Here is a 20312-nt window from a genome sequence, read left to right on the forward strand (position 1 = left end):
GTAAATGATAAAAACTTCTCATTAATATTCCATAACGGCAACTCACACCAAGGGATACAAGATAATCAACTAAAGGAGAGATACTTCCACACTGCAAACTATCATATATGATAACTTCGCTACTCATGATATGACTCTACTGAAAGGTAAATAGGTAAAAGAGAATAGTGTGATACCGCGGCACTCCCACAAGCTTGGAACAAGCCAAGGGGATGCCAATACCAATGACAAATTACTCCTTCGGCGGTGATCTCGGAGATCATCTTCCGGTAGCTCCTTGCCTCTATCGTTGTTGGTGGAGACCATGATGCCTCTAAAACCAAGAATGAATCATGGCAGAAATAGCTCGAAACGAAAACACGACGAGAACACGATATACGGACCTCAGAGGATCCGGGGGATTATATAGTAAAAAGTTCTGTAACAAACGGAAGAGAACAAGACAAAATCGGGTCGGGAAGGGGCTCCAGGGCGCCCAGACTATGCCTAGGCGCGGCCTGGGGCTAGCCCGCGCCTAGGGGTGGTTTGGTGCCCTTGGGAACCTTCTCCTACCCGTTTCCGTCTCGTAATTTTTCATATTTAGCAAAAACAATAAAAACATAACCTGGAAAGCTTAACGCGAACTTTTTGTTACTAAAACTGTTACCTATTCGAAAATGGGGTCTGCAGATTCCTGAATTTGCTCTTTAATGAATTCTTCCGGAGTCACCACTTGAATAATATCAATATCTTCGTTATAAGAATCTTCAGAAATATAATGTTTGATTGTTTGCTCATTCACCACTTGTGTAGTATTATCCTTCAATGAAGCAATTTATATGGCACCAGAACAATACACCTCTTCAATAATAAAAGGGCCTCCCCATTTTGAGAGTAATTTTCCAGCAAAAAATATGAGACGAGACCTATACAATAGAACTTTATCACCAACATGGAATTCTATCTTTAGAATTCTCTTATCATGCCACTTTTTAACCTTCTCCTTAAAAAGCATAGAATTTTTATAAGCTTCACTCCTCCATTCATCTAGAAAAATCAAGTCAAGCAACCTTTTCTCACTAGCTAGCTTAAAATCTCTATTAAGTTCTTTCACTGCCCAATAATCTTTGTGTTCTAATTCTGAAGGCAAGTGACAAGCTTTTCCATAAACCATTTTGTAAGGAGACATACCCATAGGATTTTTATAAGCAGTTCTATAAGCCCATAAAGCATCATTTAACTTACTAACCCAATTCTTTCTAGATTTATTAACAGTCTTTTGCAAGGTAGATTTAATCTCTCTATTTGATAATTCTACTTGCCCACTTGTTTGAGGATGATAGGCTGAAGCAATTATATGATTAACATCATATCTAGCAAGGGTCTTTCTAAAACCACCATGAATAAAATCAGAACCTCCATCATTCATAAGATATCTAGGCACACCAAATCAAGGAAAAATAACATCCTTAAGAATTTTTAATGAGGTCTCACCATCAACACTATTTGTAGGTATAGCCTCTACCCATTTAGTAACATAATCAACAGCAACAAGTATATGAGTATAACCCTTTGAAGGCGGAAAAGGACACATAAAGTCAAATCCCCAACAGTCAAATGGTTCAATAACAAGAGAATAACTCATAGGCATTTCATTGCGTCTAGAAATATTACCGACTCTTTCGCATTCATCACAAGATAAAATAAACTTTCTTGCATCTTCAAAGAGGGTAGGCCAATAAAAACCTGATTGTAGAACCTTTTGTGCAGTTCTATCTCCGGCATGATGTCCTCCATAAGAACTACCATGAAATTTTCTCAATATCTCCTATTGGTCATATTCCGGAACACATCTTCGCATAATACCATCCACTCCTTCTTTATATAAGTGTGGGTCATCCCAAAAATAATGCCTCAAGTCATAAAAGAACTTCCTTCTTTGCTGAGTTGTAAATGTTGGAGGTAAATACTTGGAAACAATAAAGTTAGCATAATCAGCATACCAAGGGACTCTCATGCGAAGTTACTTTTATTGCAGCCAATTTTTCATTTGGAAAACTATCATTAACAGGAATAGGATCATAAGATATATTTTCCAATCTAGACAAATTATCAGCAATAGGATTTTCAGCGCCCTTCCTATCTACAATATGCAGATCAAACTCTTGTAAAAGCAACACCCATCTAATAAGTCTAGGCTTAGCATCTTTATTTTTCATAAGGTATCTAATAGCAGCATGATCAGTATGAATAGTAACTTTTGAATCAACAATATAAGGTCTAAACTTATCACAAGCAAAGACTATAGCTAGATATTCTTTTTCAGTAGTAGCATAATTCTTTTGAGCAGCATCAAGAGTCTTACTAGCATAATGAATAACATTCAACTTCTTATCTACTCGCTGTCCAAGAATAGCACCTACCGCAAAATCACTAGCATCACACATAATTTCAAAGAGTAAATTCCAATCAGGTGGTTAAACAATAGGAGCAGTAGTTAAAGCCTTCTTTAGAGTTTCAAAAGCTTCCTTACAATCATCATCAAAAGCAAAAGGTACATCCTTTTGGAGAAGATTAGTAAGAGGCTTTGAAATTTTAGAGAAATCTTTAATAAACCTCCTATAGAAACCAGCATGACCAAGGACACTATGAATACCTTTAACATCCCTGGGATAGGGCATTTTCTCAATTGCTTCCACTTTGGCTCTGTCGACTTCAATACATCTTTCAAAAAATTTATGTCCAAGAATAATTCCTTCATTTACCATAAAGTGGCATTTCTCCCAATTAAGAACAAGATTAGTTTCTTCACATCTCTGCAAAACTTTATCAAGATTGTGCAAGCAATTATCAAAAAAAGTCCCATAGACGGAGAAATCGTCCATGAATACTTCCACAATTTCTTCACAAAAACCATGAAAAATAGCAGACATGCATCTTTGAAATGTAGAAGGAGCATTACATAGACCAAAAGGCATACGTCTATAAGCTTAAGTTCCATAAGGGCAAGTAAAAGTGGTTTTCTCTTGATCTTGTTTTTTAACAGCAATTTGAGAAAACCCAGAATAACCATCAAGGAAACAAAAATGAGTTTTCTTAGATAACCTTTTTAACATTTGATCAATAAAAGGTAAAGGGTAATGATCTTTCTTAGTAACTTTGTTAACTTTTCTAAAATCAATGCACATCCTATATCCAACTACTACTGTTTGAGGAATAAGTTCATTATTCTCATTAGGCACAACAGTAATTCCTCCTTTCTTAGGGACACAATGCACATGACTAACCCATCTACTATCAGCAATATGATAAATAATACCAACATCAAGGAGTTTTAATACCTCATTCCTTACCACATCCTTCATCTTCAGAATTAAACGACATTGATGTTCAAAACTGGTTTTGCATCAGGTTCCATATTAATAGAGTGCTGACATATAGTAGGAGAAATCCCCTTCAAATCATCAAGTGTATATCCCATAGCTCCTCGGTGCTTCTTCAATACTCCCAATAATCTTTCCTCTTCATGTACTGAAAGTTTAGAACTAATAATAACAGGATATATTTTCTTATCATCAATATAAGCATATTTAAGATCATCAGGTAAAGGTTTTAAATCAAAAGTAGGATCCTCCTTGGGTGGTAGCGTGGTACCCAAGTCTTCCACAGGTAAATCATGCTTAAGCATCTCCGGTTGACGAAGAAAAATCTCATCAATCTCATTCCTTTCCTCCCTAAAGATCTCACTTTCATGATCCTCCATAAATTGTTGCAAAGCATTGTTAGGAGCAACAACAATAGAAGCAAGTTGTTCAACTATAAAACTTTCATTAGGCAATTCAGTTTTATAAGGAGCTTTAGAAAACTTAGAAAAATTAAACTCATAAGACTCTCCATCAAATTTAGTAAGAATTTTCTCCTTCTTGCAATCTATAATAGCACTACAAATATTCAAGAAAGGTCTACCAAAAATTATAGGACAAGTCTTACTAGCTGCTGAACCAAGTACTAGAAAATCAGCAGGATATTTAATCTTACCACATAAATCTTCAACATCTCTAACAATGTCAATCGGAGAGATGGTCTCTCTATTAGCAAGCTGAATAACCACATCAATTTCTTCAAGTTCACAAGAACCAATTTCATGCATAATTTCCCTGTAAAGCTCATAAGGAATAGCACTAGAACTTGCGCCAATATCACATAAACCATAATAGCAATGATCGCCTATTTTGACAAAACGCACAGGAACACTAGTTTTCTTGGATTTACTAGCTAGGATATGAAACAATATTAGAAGCATCTTCACAAAATATAATATGTCCATCTTCTACATTTTCAGTAACTAATTAAGTCCTTTACTATTGCTAACGCAGGTTCCGTAGTTATTTGTTCATCAGGTTCTATAGCTTTCTTTTTTACTTTTATTAACCACACTAGTTATAATAGAATGCTCCTTTACCTTGGCAGGGAAAGGTACTTTCTCAATATAAGGTTCAGGCAAAACACGATCAACAGTAGAAACTTCAATATTTCTAGCAGAAACACAATTAACAATATCTTTATAAGGTGCATGATACTTGTTCCACTCCTTTTTGGGAACATCAAGATAAGAGGCAAAAGCCTTAAATTTTTTTGCAATAATTTGAGAATCAAGACCATAAACAGCACTAGTATTACGAAATTCATTAGTTTACATATAAGATTCAATGCATTCATAATCATAATTAATGCCTGACTTTATTCCTTTATAATTCTCCCATCCTTGGTATTTTCCTGAATGCGGTCGAGGAGATCCCATTTAGCTTCTTACTTCATACGTGTAAATGATCCAGAACAAGAAGCATCCAATAAATCATTATCATGAAGAAAAAGCCTTCCATAGAAGTTATTAATAACAGTATTACTCGGGAGCTCATGAATGGGATATTTGAGCATTACTGACTTCAATCTCCCTCACGCTTGGTATTTATTGTTGCATCATGACTTGTCTCAAATAGCTGAGAGTGCATAATGTGCTCTTGAAAGAATCATGTGTTTTTTTATCATAGAAGCATAATATTGTGGTATTCTCCTTTGATGCTTTATTGAGTTGATTTGGTGCATGTTTACACCATGTTATGACTATGATCATTCAACTAAAGCCTCTATCATCATTTTGTTTTTGACTTGTAATATCACTTTATGCTTTGATTGATAATGTTTTGTCACTATGCATGATTATGGCCATTATTGCTCTCTTAGTTGGCTGCTCCCAGTCTTTTGCTAGCCTTCGCATGTACTGAGTATGAACTCTACTCGTACATCCAACCACCATTAACCAAAAGTTTGACAATTGTGTCCACATATCTACCTACTAGCATCATTTCTATTCCAAGTATATTCATCATGATTTTATTTATCTTGCAAATTAAATTTTCGCATGAGAAAATTAGTTAGTAAAGCTCTCACGAACTTGATGGCACATTTACTTTCTTGTACTTAATAAATTTGATCATTGTGACTATCTTATGAACTTTATATGTTTGCAAATTGTAAGTTGGTAGTTAGTACAACCATGCTTTCATGGGGCACGCTTTCAACATTGCACTTGTTATTTAGTTGATATCATGATCTTTTGCTTATGGACGCCTATCGATGCGAAATAGAATGGAAACTTGTAAGTTCATCTAGTTTGTATATGTGTTAGAGAAACATTGGGCCGCTAACCTAAGCCATGCATCATTCATGGTGGAAGTTTACAGCATTCCATAGTGAGCATTCCGTGAAGCATCTTCAATAAAAAGATATACCCATAGTAAATAAAAGGATTGCTGAGATGGTCGCTGTCTGTTTGTCTTGTCATTTTGGTGTGGGATTGCACTTATTTGAAAGAGTACTTCCATATCATGGGGCAATAGGTATCCCTGCTGTGTTCTTTATGAACATGTATACTTACAATGACAAGAACTTATTTGGGATCTAAGTTGAATAGCATGAGGTGTAGGTACTCGTATTCAAGGGGCATGAGATTTTCAACTTATGATTTGTCAAGCATATAGCTCATATTTGCCATCACATTAACTTTAACCATTCAAGATTCCTATGATAGGGGCAATGAGAGCTCAAAGCTAATAAGCACCATACTTTTTGGAAGGTTTGTAAAACTTGTTTATCTTGCTTGCTCTGCAAAGAGCCTTTCTTTTACTTTTATGTTGAGTCTTCATCTTCTACTTTATGCACCAATTAACAGAGCATAGTTAGTACAATGTCTATAGTCGCAAAATCTATTATTGATTGATTCATGATTATGCTATTGGTTGTTCTTAAATTACTTGTATCTAGTCACCCTCTGAACTTTAATGGTGTCCTAGCATTTATGTTTTCCTACTTCATAAAGGACATGTTGAGTACCACTTTACTATGTTTACTCTATGCTCACAAACAAATAGTTGCTTTCATTGCATAATTATTCATGACCTTTGTTTGAGTTACTCCTCATGTTATAACATAGTTGCTAAGTTCTATTGTTAGAATTATATCTATCATGCCTATGATTAGAGTACTTTAATCCCAGCTTGCAATGCTTTTACAATAACTTGATCAAGATTGTGTTGGCTGCATGTCACCTCAAAAATTATTTTTATTATCACTTAACTACTCGACGACGAGCAGGAGTTAAGCTTGGGGATGCTTGATACGTCGCAAACATATCTATAATTTTTGATGCTCCATGCTTATTTCACACCGATTCCAATATGTTTTATTTACACCTCGTTGCACTTTTATACATTTTCCGGCACTAACCTATTGACAAGATGCCACAGTGCCAGTTCCCCGTTTTCTGCTGTTTTTGGTTTTAGAAAAGTTGTATAGAAAATATTCTCAGAATTGGACGAAACAAAAGCCGAAGTGCCTATTTTACCGTAACGAAGCCGGAGTCCAGAGGGGAATCGAGTAAGGGCATCGGGGTGCCCAGACCACCCCTAGGCGCTGGCCGCGTCTAGACATGGTGTGGGGCCCTCGGGCACCCCACCGACCTATCTCCTCCGCCCATATAAAGCTCCCGACGCAAAAACCCTAAATCAACAAACCTTAGTTTCAGAAAAGTTCCGTAGCTCCGCCGCCGCCGAAGACAAGATCCGGGGACAGAAAGTCTCTGTTTCGGCACCATGCCAGGATGGGGAATTGCCCCCGGAGCCATCTCCATCGACTCCACCGCCATCTTCATCAACGTTGATGACTCCTACGATGATGAGTGAGTAGTTCTCCCCCAAGGCTAAGGGTCTACCGGTAGCTACGTGGTTTATCTCTCTCTCCCATGGTGTGATCTTTATGTGACCATGAGCTTTGTAATCAAGATGTCGTTATGCTATTCAAGTGGATTTTACTTATGTCATCTCCGGAGACTCCTTGTTCCATGTGTGTAAAGGTGACGGTGTGTGCACCGTGTGGGTCTCTTAGGCTATATTTCACAGAATACTTGTTCACTGAATTATGATTTGAGTTGGATGTCTCTATAAAATTGTGATGTGTTAGTACGTCCTATGAATGCTCAAATTGATAGTGTGGGGTGTTCATTAGTACTTGGGAATACATCTTTGAGGTTGCTTTTGCAGTCCTACGCGGTGACTTAGTGTTCGTTATCCAACCGGAGAGTAGTTCAGAATGGCATAGTGAAGTGCTTATATTTATATTCCTTTATGATATCATTCTTGAGAGTGACCACTAGTGAAAGTATGATCCCTAGGCCTTGTTTCCAAACATCGAATCACCGTTTATTTACTGTTTTACTGCATGTTTAATTGCTGCCATATTTATTTCAGATTATTACTACCACTCATATTCATCCATAACACTTGCATTTTACAATCTCTTTGCCAAACTAGTGCACCTATACATCTGACAAGTGTATTGGATGTGTTAGGGACACAAGAGATTTCTTGTATAGTAATTGCAGAGTTGCTTGAGAGGGATATCTTTGACCTCTACCTCACTGAGTTCGATAAACTTTGGGTGATCCACTTAAGGAAAACTTGCTGCTGTTTTACAAATCTCTGCACTTGAAGGTCCAACACTATCTACAAAAATAAAAGCGTGCATAAACATCACCATTCTCCATTTGCTTAAAGAATGGCAACTCATAGGTATTTGCGGAGATTATCGATATGAGTGGCTCCATAGCGTTGCATCGGCTCCGCCATTGCCGCACTCATCGTTGCTTGAGATCGAATGTGTTAGGACATCGTGGTGTGTGGAGCGTGCTTATTTATAGGTTATGCGTCGACGAGGCCACCACACGGATACTGTGGCCTACAGGCGAAGGTAAGAATCACAGCCGGTAGCATGTGGCAATGCATATTCTAAGGAGCTAAAGTGCGTGGTGTTTTTTGTCATGTGGCTCTTGTGGAATTGACGCATGGCAGATTGAGGCGTTAAGCAAAGACAGCGCACAGATTTTTTTTTAAGAGGATGGCAACTTCCTCCACCAGTCGGCACAGCCCATGGCGGCCCAAAGAGGCATATTCGTTTTCTTTGCCCGCGTTATTTGGGACTTCGTATGAATGAAAAAATCGGAGAGAGTGGCACAACTTTGCGTACAGTCCTGCTGTCTATCTAGATGGGGGCATGCCTCTAGTCCAAAACCTTTGAACCTACTACACTTACACTTTCCAGCTCAATATAGTATGTGCACCAAGATTTCTCTGTGTTATGGTTCTTTTCGCATGTATTCCCAAAGACGGTTGAGCCGGTGGTCTAGATCTTAAGTTGAGATTTTCATAGGACCATATTCGCTTTTCTCCAAACTCTGATCATCGATTCGACCACCAAGATATATTGTTGGATACTTGGATTCGTGTGTCAATTGGAATAAGCTTATTCTTATATATATTCTCCTATGATATGTCAATTTGATCCTTTCATGAATCCAAACGATCTTTTGTTGCACCATACTCCCTCCGTTCTGAAATAGTCTATATTCTAGCTCTAAATTTTATTCTCAAATACTCTACAATCTATATTTTGATCAATAACAACACTAAAAACAAAGTGGTTTTGCCCTTTTCATTGAATGTTGTTATTTTCAATGTAGCTTGAATTAGTTATTCATATATCTAAGTAATACTAATAAATGCAATATTAGTTTGTCTTATTTTTTTTTAGAATGTACACTAAATTAGAACGGAGGGAGTATATAAATAAATTGTGAAACCCAGTCCAAATGGTTCCTGTCAATAGAGACTTTCCTTTAAAACGGTATGAATTATAGTCCGCATAGAAAATTAATTATATGCGTCTGGAATTCATGGAAGAAATGGTGAATTCGAGAAGATTTAGGAATTATGGTGCGCACTACTACCACTACTAGTCAGTACCACTCCCCAAGTAGCGCAACACATCTAAATATCTAGCTAGCTAAAGAAGGAGACACATAGCATCCAGCCTTCCTCGACGAAGATTTACAGGAAGGATACTCAGCGCGTGAGAGGGTGTGCGGTTGCCACTTCACGTCAGTTCCACCCACTGAAAATCTTGCAAAGATGGTGCGGCCTCAGGCCACATCTTCTTGGTTGCTCGTCAATATCGACGACATCAACTGGCCTACTGATCCATGAAAGAATAGCTCCTTTTTGTAGAGTCCTTTGCAAGCCGTTTGTGTGCTTTCATTATTTGTCATTTTCATTCATGTTCCTTTTCATAGCTTAAAATTCACATCGGAAAGCAACGGAGTAGACGAATCGGAGAGCAAATCGGCAGCATGTTCAGTCAATCAAAAGAAATTCCATTATGCTGGACTTGAAGCAGCTTCAGTTTGCTACAGCAAACAGAGTCTCCCAGCAAATATATAAAAAAAAAAACATTGCAGATGGAACCAAAAAAAAAATGCTACATAGCAGAATAAGCTGGTGCTGGGAATTATTGAGCTAAGCAGCTGCCTGCCTAGCTAGTAGCTCCACAGAGCCACATCAGCTCCGCCGTCAAAGCAGTCTGCGTTGTCCCAGTACGCGCCGGTGGTGGTGGCCGGCGGCGGCGGGTCCATGAGCAGGGCCTCCGCGAGGCTCATGTAGTACGTGCCCAAGTCCATTTCCGCGAACACGTCAAACCTGAACAGATCGCTGTCGATTGTGACCGGCACCTGTCTCCCATGAACCGGTACTGTCAGCCGACGACGAGGCTGAAGAATCGCTACAGGAGGGCTCCTCCGCAGAGGCTGCGACGTGGGGGGCGCTGGCGGTTTCCCGGCGCTGGAAGTCTGCGACGGCCTCGACGGTGGCGCGGCGAACGTTGCGGAGATCGGAGAGCGCGGACGGCACGGCGAGCAGCCATGCGGAGTCGGCGAAGTTGAGGCACGCGGTGGCGGAGCGGCCGCCGAGGGCGAGCATGGCGGCGTCATTCGCGCGCGCGGCGGCCTCGGCGGTGACGTACGTCCCGAGCCAGAGCCGCGCGCCGCGCTTTCCTGGGACGCGCACCTCGCAGACCCACCGGCCGTTGCTGCCCCGGCGCCGCACGCCGCGGTAAACCGGGTGGCGCGTCTCCCGGAACTTGGTGCGCCCCGCGGGCCGCTTCGCCAGCGCCGCCCACCCTGCCGTGTTGTGCTCACGGGAGGAGGACGTCGATGAGGAGGAGGCGGATGAAGAGCTCGAGTCCATGGCTACCGGCAGACTGCTTGTGCCCGATGATCGGCGGGTGGCTTCCTTCTTGAGCAGATGAGCTTAGTGAGGACTGAGGAGTGTGACTCAGCTAGCCGTGAGATGGTTAAGATTCAGTGAGAGTGTCTGCGACTTATCTATAGGTTTGTGTTTGTTATGTGGAGCTCCGAGTTTGAACGCGCTCAAGACATAGTGGGTCTTGTGAGATTGACGCGTGGCAGAATGCAGCGTTAAGGAAAGACAGCTGGCGCGGCATTTTCCAGAGGAAAAAGGCAGCTTCTTTGTTTGGAAGTAGTGAGAATTGGCCTCCACCGACCGGCTCAGCCCATGGAGGCCCAGAAAGGCACACTCGCTTTCTTCCCGCGTTATCTATTCTTCTGTTGATCCCTCAAAAAAAAAAAAAACTATTCTTCTATTGGCAGGAAATCGGCACGTAACATGGACAACTCAGAGTCTGGACGAGGTTAGGGGCTTCTAGGTGTCAAACAGCTGAAGCTGAAAAGAACTGTTCGGCTTAAGTTAGGCTTATTTTAGTGAGAAGCCAATGCATAGTGCAATTTTAGAAACCGGTCGAGATAAGTTTCCCGAGCTTGAAACCGAAGCGGTACGATAAATCTAGCCGAGGATGAGTTCACTGACGCCGCTATGCCAGCGCGTACCCCGCCGGCGCCACTGTTTTCGCTGCCCGCTGCTACTCGTGGACGCCTCTCTACTCGCAGTTGTCGAGGACAAGCAGGGACGGAGCTGCATGCATAGTAATGGTGTCAGCTGACACCAATGAATTCAGAAAATCCTTCACTATTTTTTTGCATTAAACATTAATTATCAGCAAAGATGATACCAGTGCTACAAAGGCTGAACCCATTAGATTACTTTTATAGCTTCATTTTTTTCCCGATATGGGAGCATTGCTCCGGCCTCTGCATCAATAGATGCACATAGCCATGTCTTTTATTAAAATAACGAACGAAGTTCAAAACAGTGTACTTGTTACAATCACATAGAAACTAAAGCTGTAACAAGGAACAGCCACAAAAAGATGAACAATAAACAAAATCTATCCATCTTCAATCTTCAATCCTTCTAGTGTGCCGCCATCCAGTAGCCCGGAAATAACAATCCCGTGCGACCGTCAGGATTCGGTTGCATCCAATAGCCATAATATCCCGCTGGTCCTCCGGGAGAAGATACGCCCAAAGTTGAATCCAGTGCGCTGCACGAATAATAACCTGCAAAAATTAGTTCCCTTTTGTTTATTAAACACAATATCATTTTTACTTGTCCATATTGACCAACAAATTGCTGAGATTCCAATACGGATATGCTGTTTATCCTTCTTTTTCACTCCATTTAACCAAATGCCAAACATATTCGTGATATTAGCAGGGGGAGGAATGTTATAAGCAAAATATACTATTCTCCAGACTAATTTTGCAAATGGACAAGATAGAAACAAGTGTTCAATGGTCTCATTATTATCACAGAAACAATATTTTTGACTGTCCGTCCACTTCCTCTTTATTAGATTATCCTTAGTAAGTAACACTTTATTACTAAGAAACCACATAAATATCTTTATCTTGAGAGGTATTTTAATCTTCCAAAGATACCGTGTGCATTCCTTGGATGCGGAAGCTGGGACGAGTTTTCCTCATTTCGAAAAAAAAACAGAGTCTCCCAGTAAATAAAAAAAAATGCAGATGGAACCAAAAAAATGCTACATAGCAGAATCAGTTGGTGCTGGGGATTATCGAGCTAAGCAGCTGCCTGCCTAGCTAGTAGCTCCACAGAGCCACATCAGCTCCGCCGTCAAAGCAGTCTGCGTTGTCCCAGTACGCGCCGGTGGTGGTGGCCGGCGGCGGCGGGTCCATGAGCAGGGCCTCCGCGAGGCTCATGTAGTACGTGCCCAAGTCCATTTCCGCGAACACGTCAAACCTGAACATATCGCTGTCCATTGTTACCGGCACCTCGACGACTGCATCGGCGTACGATCCCGACGTCTCCCATGAACCGGTACTGTCAGCCGACGACGAGGCTGAAGAATCGCTACACGAGGGCTCCTCCGCAGCGGCTGTGCCGTGGGGGGCGCTGACGGCCTGCCGGCGCTGGAAGTCTGCGACGGCCTCGACGGCGGCGCGGCGAACGTCGCGGAGATCGGAGAGCGCGGACGGCACGGAGAGCAGCCAGGCAGAGTCGGCGAAGTTGAGGCACGCGGTGGCGGAGCGGCCGCCGAGGGCGAGCATGGCGGCGTGATTCGCGCGCGCGGCGGCTTCGGCGGTGACGTACGTCCCGAACCAGAGCCGCGCGCCGCGTTTGCCGGGGACGCGCACCTCGCAGACCCACCGGCCGTTGCTGCCCCGGCGCCGCACGCCGCGGTACACCGGGTGCCGCGTCTCCCTGAACTTGGTGCGCCCCGCGGGCCGCTTCGCCAGCGCCGCCCACCCTGCCGTGTTGTGCTCACGGGAGGAGGACGTCGATGAGGAGGAGGCGGATGAAGAGCTCGAGTCCATGGCTACCGGCAGACTGCTTGTGCCCGATGATCGGCGGGTGGCTTCCTTCTTGAGCAGATGAGCTTAGTGAGGACTGAGGAGTGTGACTCAGCTAGCCGTGAGATGGTTAAGATTCAGTGAGAGTGTCTGCGACTTATCTATAGGTTTGTGTTTGTTATGTGGAGCTCCGAGTTTGAACGCGCTCAAGACATAGTGGGTCTTGTGAGATTGACGCGTGGCAGAATGCAGCGTTAAGGAAAGACAGCTGGCGCGGCATTTTCCAGAGGAAAAAGGCAGCTTCTTTGTTTGGAAGTAGTGAGAATTGGCCTCCACCGACCGGCTCAGCCCATGGAGGCCCAGAAAGGCACACTCGCTTTCTTCCCGCGTTATCTATTCTTCTGTTGATCCCTCAAAAAAAAAAAAACTATTCTTCTATTGGCAGGAAATCGGCACGTAACATGGACAACTCAGAGTCTGGACGAGGTTAGGGGCTTCTAGGTGTCAAACAGCTGAAGCTGAAAAGAACTGTTCGGCTTAAGTTAGGCTTATTTTAGTGAGAAGCCAATGCATAGTGCAATTTTAGAAACTGGTCGAGATAAGTTTCCCGAGCTTGAAACCGAAGCGGTACGATAAATCTAGCCGAGGATGAGTTCACTGACGCCGCTATGCCAGCGCGTACCCCGCCGGCGCCACTGTTTTCGCTGCCCGCTGCTACTCGTGGACGCCTCTCTACTCGCAGTTGTCGAGGACAAGCAGGGACGGAGCTGCATGCATAGTAATGGTGTCAGCTGACACCAATGAATTCAGAAAATCCTTCACTATTTTTTTGCATTAAACATTAATTATCAGCAAAGATGATACCAGTGCTACAAAGGCTGAACCCATTAGATTACTTTTATAGCTTCATTTTTTTCCCGATATGGGAGCATTGCTCCGATCTCTGCATCAATAGATGCACACAGCCATGTCTTTTATTAAAATAACGAACGAAGTTCAAAACAGTGTACTTGTTACAATCACATAGATACTAAAGATGTAACAAGGAACAACCACAAAAAGATGAACAGCAAACAAAATCTATCCATCTTCAATCTTCAATTCTTCTAGTGTGCTGCCATCCAGTAGCCCGGAAATAACAATCCTGTGCGACCGTCAGGATTCGGTTGCATCCAATAGCCATAATATCCCGCTGGTCCTCCGGGAGAAGATACGCCCAAAGTTGAATCCAGTGCGCTGCACGAATAATAACCTGCAAAAATTAGTTCCCTTTTGTTTATTAAACACAATATCATTTTTACTTGTCCATATTGACCAACAAATTGCTGAGATTCCAATACGGATATGCTGTTTATCCTTCTTTTCACTCCATTTAACCAATTGCCAAACATATTCGTGATATTAGCAGGGGAGGAATGTTATAAGCAAAATATACCATTCTCCAGACTAATTTTGCAAATGGACAAGATAGAAACAAGTGTTCAATGGTCTCATTATTATCACAGAAACAATATTTTTGACTGTCCGTCCACTTCCTCTTTATTAGATTATCCTTAGTAAGTAACACTTTATTACTAAGAAACCACATAAATATCTTTATCTTGAGAGGTATTTTAATCTTCCAAAGATACCGTGTGCATTCCTTGGATGCGGAAGCTGGGACGAGTTTTCCTCATTTCGAAAAAAAAACAGAGTCTCCCAGTAAATAAAAAAAAATGCAGATGGAACCAAAAAAAATGCTACATAGCAGAATCAGTTGGTGCTGGGGATTATCGAGCTAAGCAGCTGCCTGCCTAGCTAGTAGCTCCACAGAGCCACATCAGCTCCGCCGTCAAAGCAGTCTGCGTTGTCCCAGTACGCGCCGGTGGTGGTGGCCGGCGGCGGCGGGTCCATGAGCAGGGCCTCCGCGAGGCTCATGTAGTACGTGCCCAAGTCCATTTCCGCGAACACGTCAAACCTGAACATATCGCTGTCCATTGTTACCGGCACCTCGACGACTGCATCGGCGTACGATCCCGACGTCTCCCATGAACCGGTACTGTCAGCCGACGACGAGGCTGAAGAATCGCTACACGAGGGCTCCTCCGCAGCGGCTGTGCCGTGGGGGGCGCTGACGGCCTGCCGGCGCTGGAAGTCTGCGACGGCCTCGACGGCGGCGCGGCGAACGTCGCGGAGATCGGAGAGCGCGGACGGCACGGAGAGCAGCCAGGCAGAGTCGGCGAAGTTGAGGCACGCGGTGGCGGAGCGGCCGCCGAGGGCGAGCATGGCGGCGTGATTCGCGCGCGCGGCGGCTTCGGCGGTGACGTACGTCCCGAACCAGAGCCGCGCGCCGCGTTTGCCGGGGACGCGCACCTCGCAGACCCACCGGCCGTTGCTGCCCCGGCGCCGCACGCCGCGGTACACCGGGTGCCGCGTCTCCCTGAACTTGGTGCGCCCCGCGGGCCGCTTCGCCGGCGCCGCCCACCTTGTCGTGTTGCGCTCAGGGGAGGACGACATCGATGAGGAGGAGGGTGAGGAGCTCTTGTCCGTGGCTTCCGGCAGACTGCTTGGTGATGGGCTGGTGGCTTCCTTCTTGAGCAGATGAGCTTAGTGAGGAGTGTGAGCTAGCCGTGAGATGGTGTGGTACTTATTTATAGGTTTGTGTTTGTTAGGAGTATGTGGGAGCTTCGATTTTGAACACGCTCAAGACATCGTGGCTCTTGTGAGATTGACGCGTGGAAGAATTCAGCGTGAAGCAAAGACAGCTTGCGGCATTTTTTTTAGAGGAAAAGGAAAAGGCAGCTTCGTTGTTTGGAAGTAGTGAATTGGCCTCCACCGACCGGCTCAGCCCATAGAGGCCCAGAAAGGCACATTCTTTTTCTTTCCCGCGTTATCTGTTCTTCGCGCCAGTCCCTAGCCCAATCACAAGAGGCTCATACAGCCCATAGCCCAATATCGAGACCACAGCCTAATATTTAAAACAAAAAAGGTACAGTCGTCTACACAGTCGCGCACACGAACGAGTACAGGTACAGTCGCTCACACGAGACAGGTACAGTCGCGCACACGAGTAAGTACAGTCGCCTACACGAGCGAGTACAGGTACAGTCGTCCACATAAGACAGGTACAGTCACGCACACGAACGAGTACAGATACAGTTGCTCACACGAGTAAAGGTAAAAATGCACTAAATACGCAGAAGTACTTATCAGTTCATGCACGAGTACAGTTAGATACACAACACGAGTACAACCATAGTAGTATAGGAAGTACGAAAGAAAAAGTATCTCGAAACCTATCAACATGAGATCTAGTTTTGAAGATCTCGATGAGAGGATCTCAAAAGTGTAAACGGTTCGTCATTTGGACTTACGGTTCTCAAGATATTTCATTTAAAAAAAACGAATCTATCAAAAAAAGGAAAAAACTAACACAACCCAGCTCTTCTCTCTCCTCCCTCATCCCCACCTTGCTTCCCCTTGCGACACGTGGCGAGCAGGGAGACTAGTTCCCAGGGATTTTCTGGCACCACAACGCGCCATTTGTCGTATGCAGAGCGAGTTGTCTTCCCTTCGCGAAGGTCGGCCTTTTTTTAACGATTTCCTCATTGGTGCGGGTTAATACGCATAACACTTTTGGACCGCGGTCCGCTAGACACAGAAGCGACCAAGTGGTCTATTTGTTTCGGTTTTTTCCGGTTTTAGAAATATTCTAGAAGTTCTAAAAAAGGAATATTCTAGGAGGTCCTAGTCTAGTTTTGTGCGGTTTTTGGCCTGTCTGTTCGGTTTTCGACCGGTTTCAAGAACTTTTCAAATTCAAATTTTCCTCGGATTCGAAAAACTTATAGAATTCAAATTTTGCTCAGATTTAAAATTTCTTCAAATTCAAATTTTGCTCAGATCTTGAACGAGTTGAGTTGAGTTATAGATCGTTGTGTAAATTTAGCTCAGAGTCAGTTTGTAACGATCTTGACCGAGTTTCAAACTAAGTAAGACAATGAAATTCCTCTATATTAGAACAATCCTTTCATACAATTTAAAGTGAACTAATGTTATCTCAAAACACAATAAGACATTTCTTTTCTAGGAAGATACTATTAAACACTTATTCTTTGACTTTCAATTGGCTTGATCTATATAATCAACTAGATAATGCCCGGCCGCGCGTTGCTGCGGCAATTTATAGCAATGAAAGTGGGCTAAATCATATAATAAAGAAGAAGATTATTTTAAGATCAGAGCTTAACAAATTGTATTCCCAGGGGGATTCAGAAAATTTGAACCGAGAAAAAAAGGGTATAACAGATTGAACATAAAAAACAAAAGATGATGTATCGCACGATTGATTAAACATCTTTGTAATGCAAAATAGGTAGGAACATATCAGCAAGACATGGGAATATACTTCGGAATGTAACTATAGGATTTTTTTTTTTTTTAGTAATGCAACGCTGAGCTAATCGGATTTGTCTTCAATAGACCTGCCCTGGCAGTGCCGTAATCACGTGAACTATTTGTGTATTTGTTCCTGAAAATAGAACACATGATTTTAACATGGTACCGTAGAAGATTATAGAAAAGGACAAATTATTAAATTTTAGATATTGACAAACCTGATTGAAGCCCATTCGATTTTGGCAGTGCAATCAATCATGTAAGTAGAATTGCTCCCATATCTCAGATTTTGCAGCGTGACCATCTTTTTTTTGTTTGAAACGGAATTTTGGAGCGTGACCATCAAGTATCCATGCATGAAAAGTTGAAACTTGGATGCGCATTACCTGTTATAATTATTTCATTTTGCACAAATTATTGAAAAATATGGTTTAATTGGGGGCAAAGTATCATATCAGAGAATAATCAGGTCAGTAACGCATGCTCTGAACACCATACTCATGATAATGATTTCGCTTGACAGCGATATACAGGCCGTATGAAACTTGGGAAAGTCAGTTAGTATAAGCAGAAAAAATGGAGGATGTGCCAACATTTATGTATTGTTTTCTCTCACAGGGATTGGATCACCGCCAAAGGATAGAAGTACTTATTCTGAAAAATCATTTGATTATAAATTTCCTAATTTTGAATCAAACGGAAAATAAGAATATGCAAAATGATTATATGAACCAGAAAACAGGTTTGGTAACTAACGCTACGGTCAATAGGAAAGAAACAAATACAACTTCCAGTCATTTGGACCCTCATGGCTTAAACGAAGACAAAGGCTTCATACCTTGTTTCTTCTGCTTGCTTGGTGGCCACCGTTTCCTCTTATTTGAATTACTGGCCCTCTTCAGACCTCTGGTTCGACTTGATGGGTGATATCCTTGCCTTGATCTGCAGCGCCATTACCTCCACCCTCTTGGAGCTCTTTGTCATAATCGACTGATCGGGAACGGTGTATCCATCAGACAGCATTACGGCGGCTCTCTGCATGGTCGCCGAAGACAGGCTAGGAGCAGCAGGAACTACAACCGAAGATTGAGTAAGTAGGGAGTGTGGCCACAATGGTGAGGATTTGAGATATATACCAGAGTCCGGAAATGAAAGTGGTGGGCCAGTGGACAATTACAACCCATCAGAATTTAGAAAGAGAGGAAGGTGGGGAGGTGAATGGATGGGCAACGACTATTGAGGTGCACAATTGATGAAAAGAACAGAAGTGATACTTGAAGAGTGACAGGCCTCGCGCTTCAGTGGCACGACATGAGAAATAGGTTTACTTGTTGCTGGCTCGTCGGTGGTTCCGTTTGCCCCTAGTGCTGCGAGGAGAGGAAGGAGCGAAGGTGCATGCCAAAGAAATTAATTAATGTTCATCAATGTTGTGATCGTTTGAGGAGGGCAAGGGTCAATTTAGTGATCGGTGTGGAGAGGAAACATGCAGACTATTTTTAGTGACGTTCCATAGTGATTAACTGTTAATCAGCCGTATAAACAATCTAATAAAATAAAATGGTGACATGGCAGACTGTTCAGGTGGAAGGCTAGGATTGGTTGGACGTTCTTGATGAGGTGGATACCTTGCATGTGCACGAAAATGGGATCATCTATTAAGAATAGAAAGATTATTCAAATTGGTTCATGGATGTCTCTTTATTGTTTGGAGAGTCTGTGATCTATTTACTAAGGTGTCTACCTGGTTGGAGGACCCGACGATTTTTTTTATTACCAACATGGGTGGCAATGTAATCTCAGGACTAGACCTCCACCGCACTAGGGGGGCGATATAGTTTCCTTAGTACTTGTATTGAGCCTTTTTTGTTTTATGTGTTCGAATCTTGGTTTGTAGAGTGGTTGTGTGTTTTCAGGTTATAAGAGGCCAGGTGTAATTCTTAAACATTTTAAGAATAATAGAACACTCTTTATTGGAAAAAAATATCTAGCAAACAGAGCTTGGCTCTGGTGGTTAGGTCCCTTGTGGTGGAACCAACCCACCCAGGTTCAAGTCCTAGACTTGACATGGGTGTTTGCATTTACCTGGATTTATTTCAGGATTTAACCGGCGCTATGCTTTCAGTGGTAGGTGACGTGCCCGTCAACAGCGAGGCGCCAGTGGTAACTTCGTCAACCTCAAGATATGCCGGCTTAGTCCCTCGGAGGTGTTCATAGGGGTGTTTGTACGTGCGTGTTTGTGAGCGTCTGCGTTGTACTGCGTTCTCAAAAAAAAAATCTAGGATGAAATAATGAATGATATAGCAAGGTAGATAAGGTGTGTTCTAATGTCTCGGCCAGAAGTCCTATGGTGGCCTATTCATAGGTGGCGAAAAGCATATTAATTCCTAAATGTTCTCCTTTAATTAACCTTCCATATTTTGGTTGCATGTAGAAGGAAAGTAAAACACTGTTCACAACATATAAGCTAAAGAATAATTATTTAATTAAACTAGCCAATATCAGTTTGTTTGTTTTTATTAGTCGAGCTATAGGATCTGATTATACTCAGCCCATTTCTTTCCGAGTCAAAGTCGAGTCGAGCTAAAAGAGCGAGCCGATGGAGAGTGGCTCACTAGCAACGAAGATTTTCTTGCAACTCTTGCACGGCGAAGGTTTTTTTGTATCGGATAGTACTTAGTATTGTTTCTTGTTAGTAGTATCATATGGTAGAATCATATCGTAGTATCACGATACCATGTGATTTTTATTTTACATATAATGTATGTATACATTAAAATTATACCTCAAATAATTTTAAATTTGAATTTTGAGCATTGTTCTATGTCTTATCATATAGGCTGAT

General features: G+C 42.5%; 2 protein-coding genes and 1 pseudogene across 2 annotated transcripts; all 3 read right to left on the reverse strand.

Annotated features, from left to right (window-relative positions):
* Positions 1-9801: 9801 nt before the first annotated feature.
* LOC124653742 lies at positions 9802-10625 on the reverse strand (annotated as a pseudogene).
* A 1718-nt stretch (positions 10626-12343) lies between these two features.
* Positions 12344-13135, reverse strand: LOC124653479 (dehydration-responsive element-binding protein 1H-like). Its single transcript, XM_047192540.1, has one exon. The coding sequence runs from the start codon at positions 13118-13120 to the stop codon at positions 12386-12388; it is 735 nt and encodes a 244-aa protein (XP_047048496.1). The 5' UTR covers positions 13121-13135; the 3' UTR covers positions 12344-12385.
* Positions 13136-14841: 1706 nt separating this feature from the next.
* On the reverse strand, positions 14842-18511 carry LOC124657356 (dehydration-responsive element-binding protein 1H-like). The gene is made up of 3 exons (XM_047195923.1): positions 18360-18511; positions 17557-17603; positions 14842-15681 (listed from the first exon to the last, which is right to left on the reverse strand). The coding sequence occupies exons 1-3, from the start codon at positions 18509-18511 to the stop codon at positions 14894-14896; spliced, it is 987 nt and encodes a 328-aa protein (XP_047051879.1). The 3' UTR covers positions 14842-14893.
* Positions 18512-20312: the final 1801 nt, after the last annotated feature.

This window comes from Lolium rigidum, chromosome 5 (assembly GCF_022539505.1).
Source record: "Lolium rigidum isolate FL_2022 chromosome 5, APGP_CSIRO_Lrig_0.1, whole genome shotgun sequence".
In the NCBI taxonomy this organism is placed as follows: domain Eukaryota; kingdom Viridiplantae; phylum Streptophyta; class Magnoliopsida; order Poales; family Poaceae; genus Lolium; species Lolium rigidum.

Coding starts and splice junctions, on each gene's coding strand:
- LOC124653479 (XM_047192540.1), bottom strand. CDS start 13,120: ATGGACTCGAGCTCTTCATCCGCCTCCTCCTCATCGACGTCCTCCTCC.
- LOC124657356 (XM_047195923.1), bottom strand. CDS start 18,511: ATGCAGAGAGCCGCCGTAATGCTGTCTGATGGATACACCGTTCCCGAT. Junction 17,604..18,359: donor CAGAGGTCTGAAGAGGGCCA/GTAATTCAAATA, acceptor TTCTATTTTCAG/GAACAAATACACAAATAGTT. Junction 15,682..17,556: donor TTACGGCACTGCCAGGGCAG/GTCTATTGAAGA, acceptor CTCCTCACTAAG/CTCATCTGCTCAAGAAGGAA.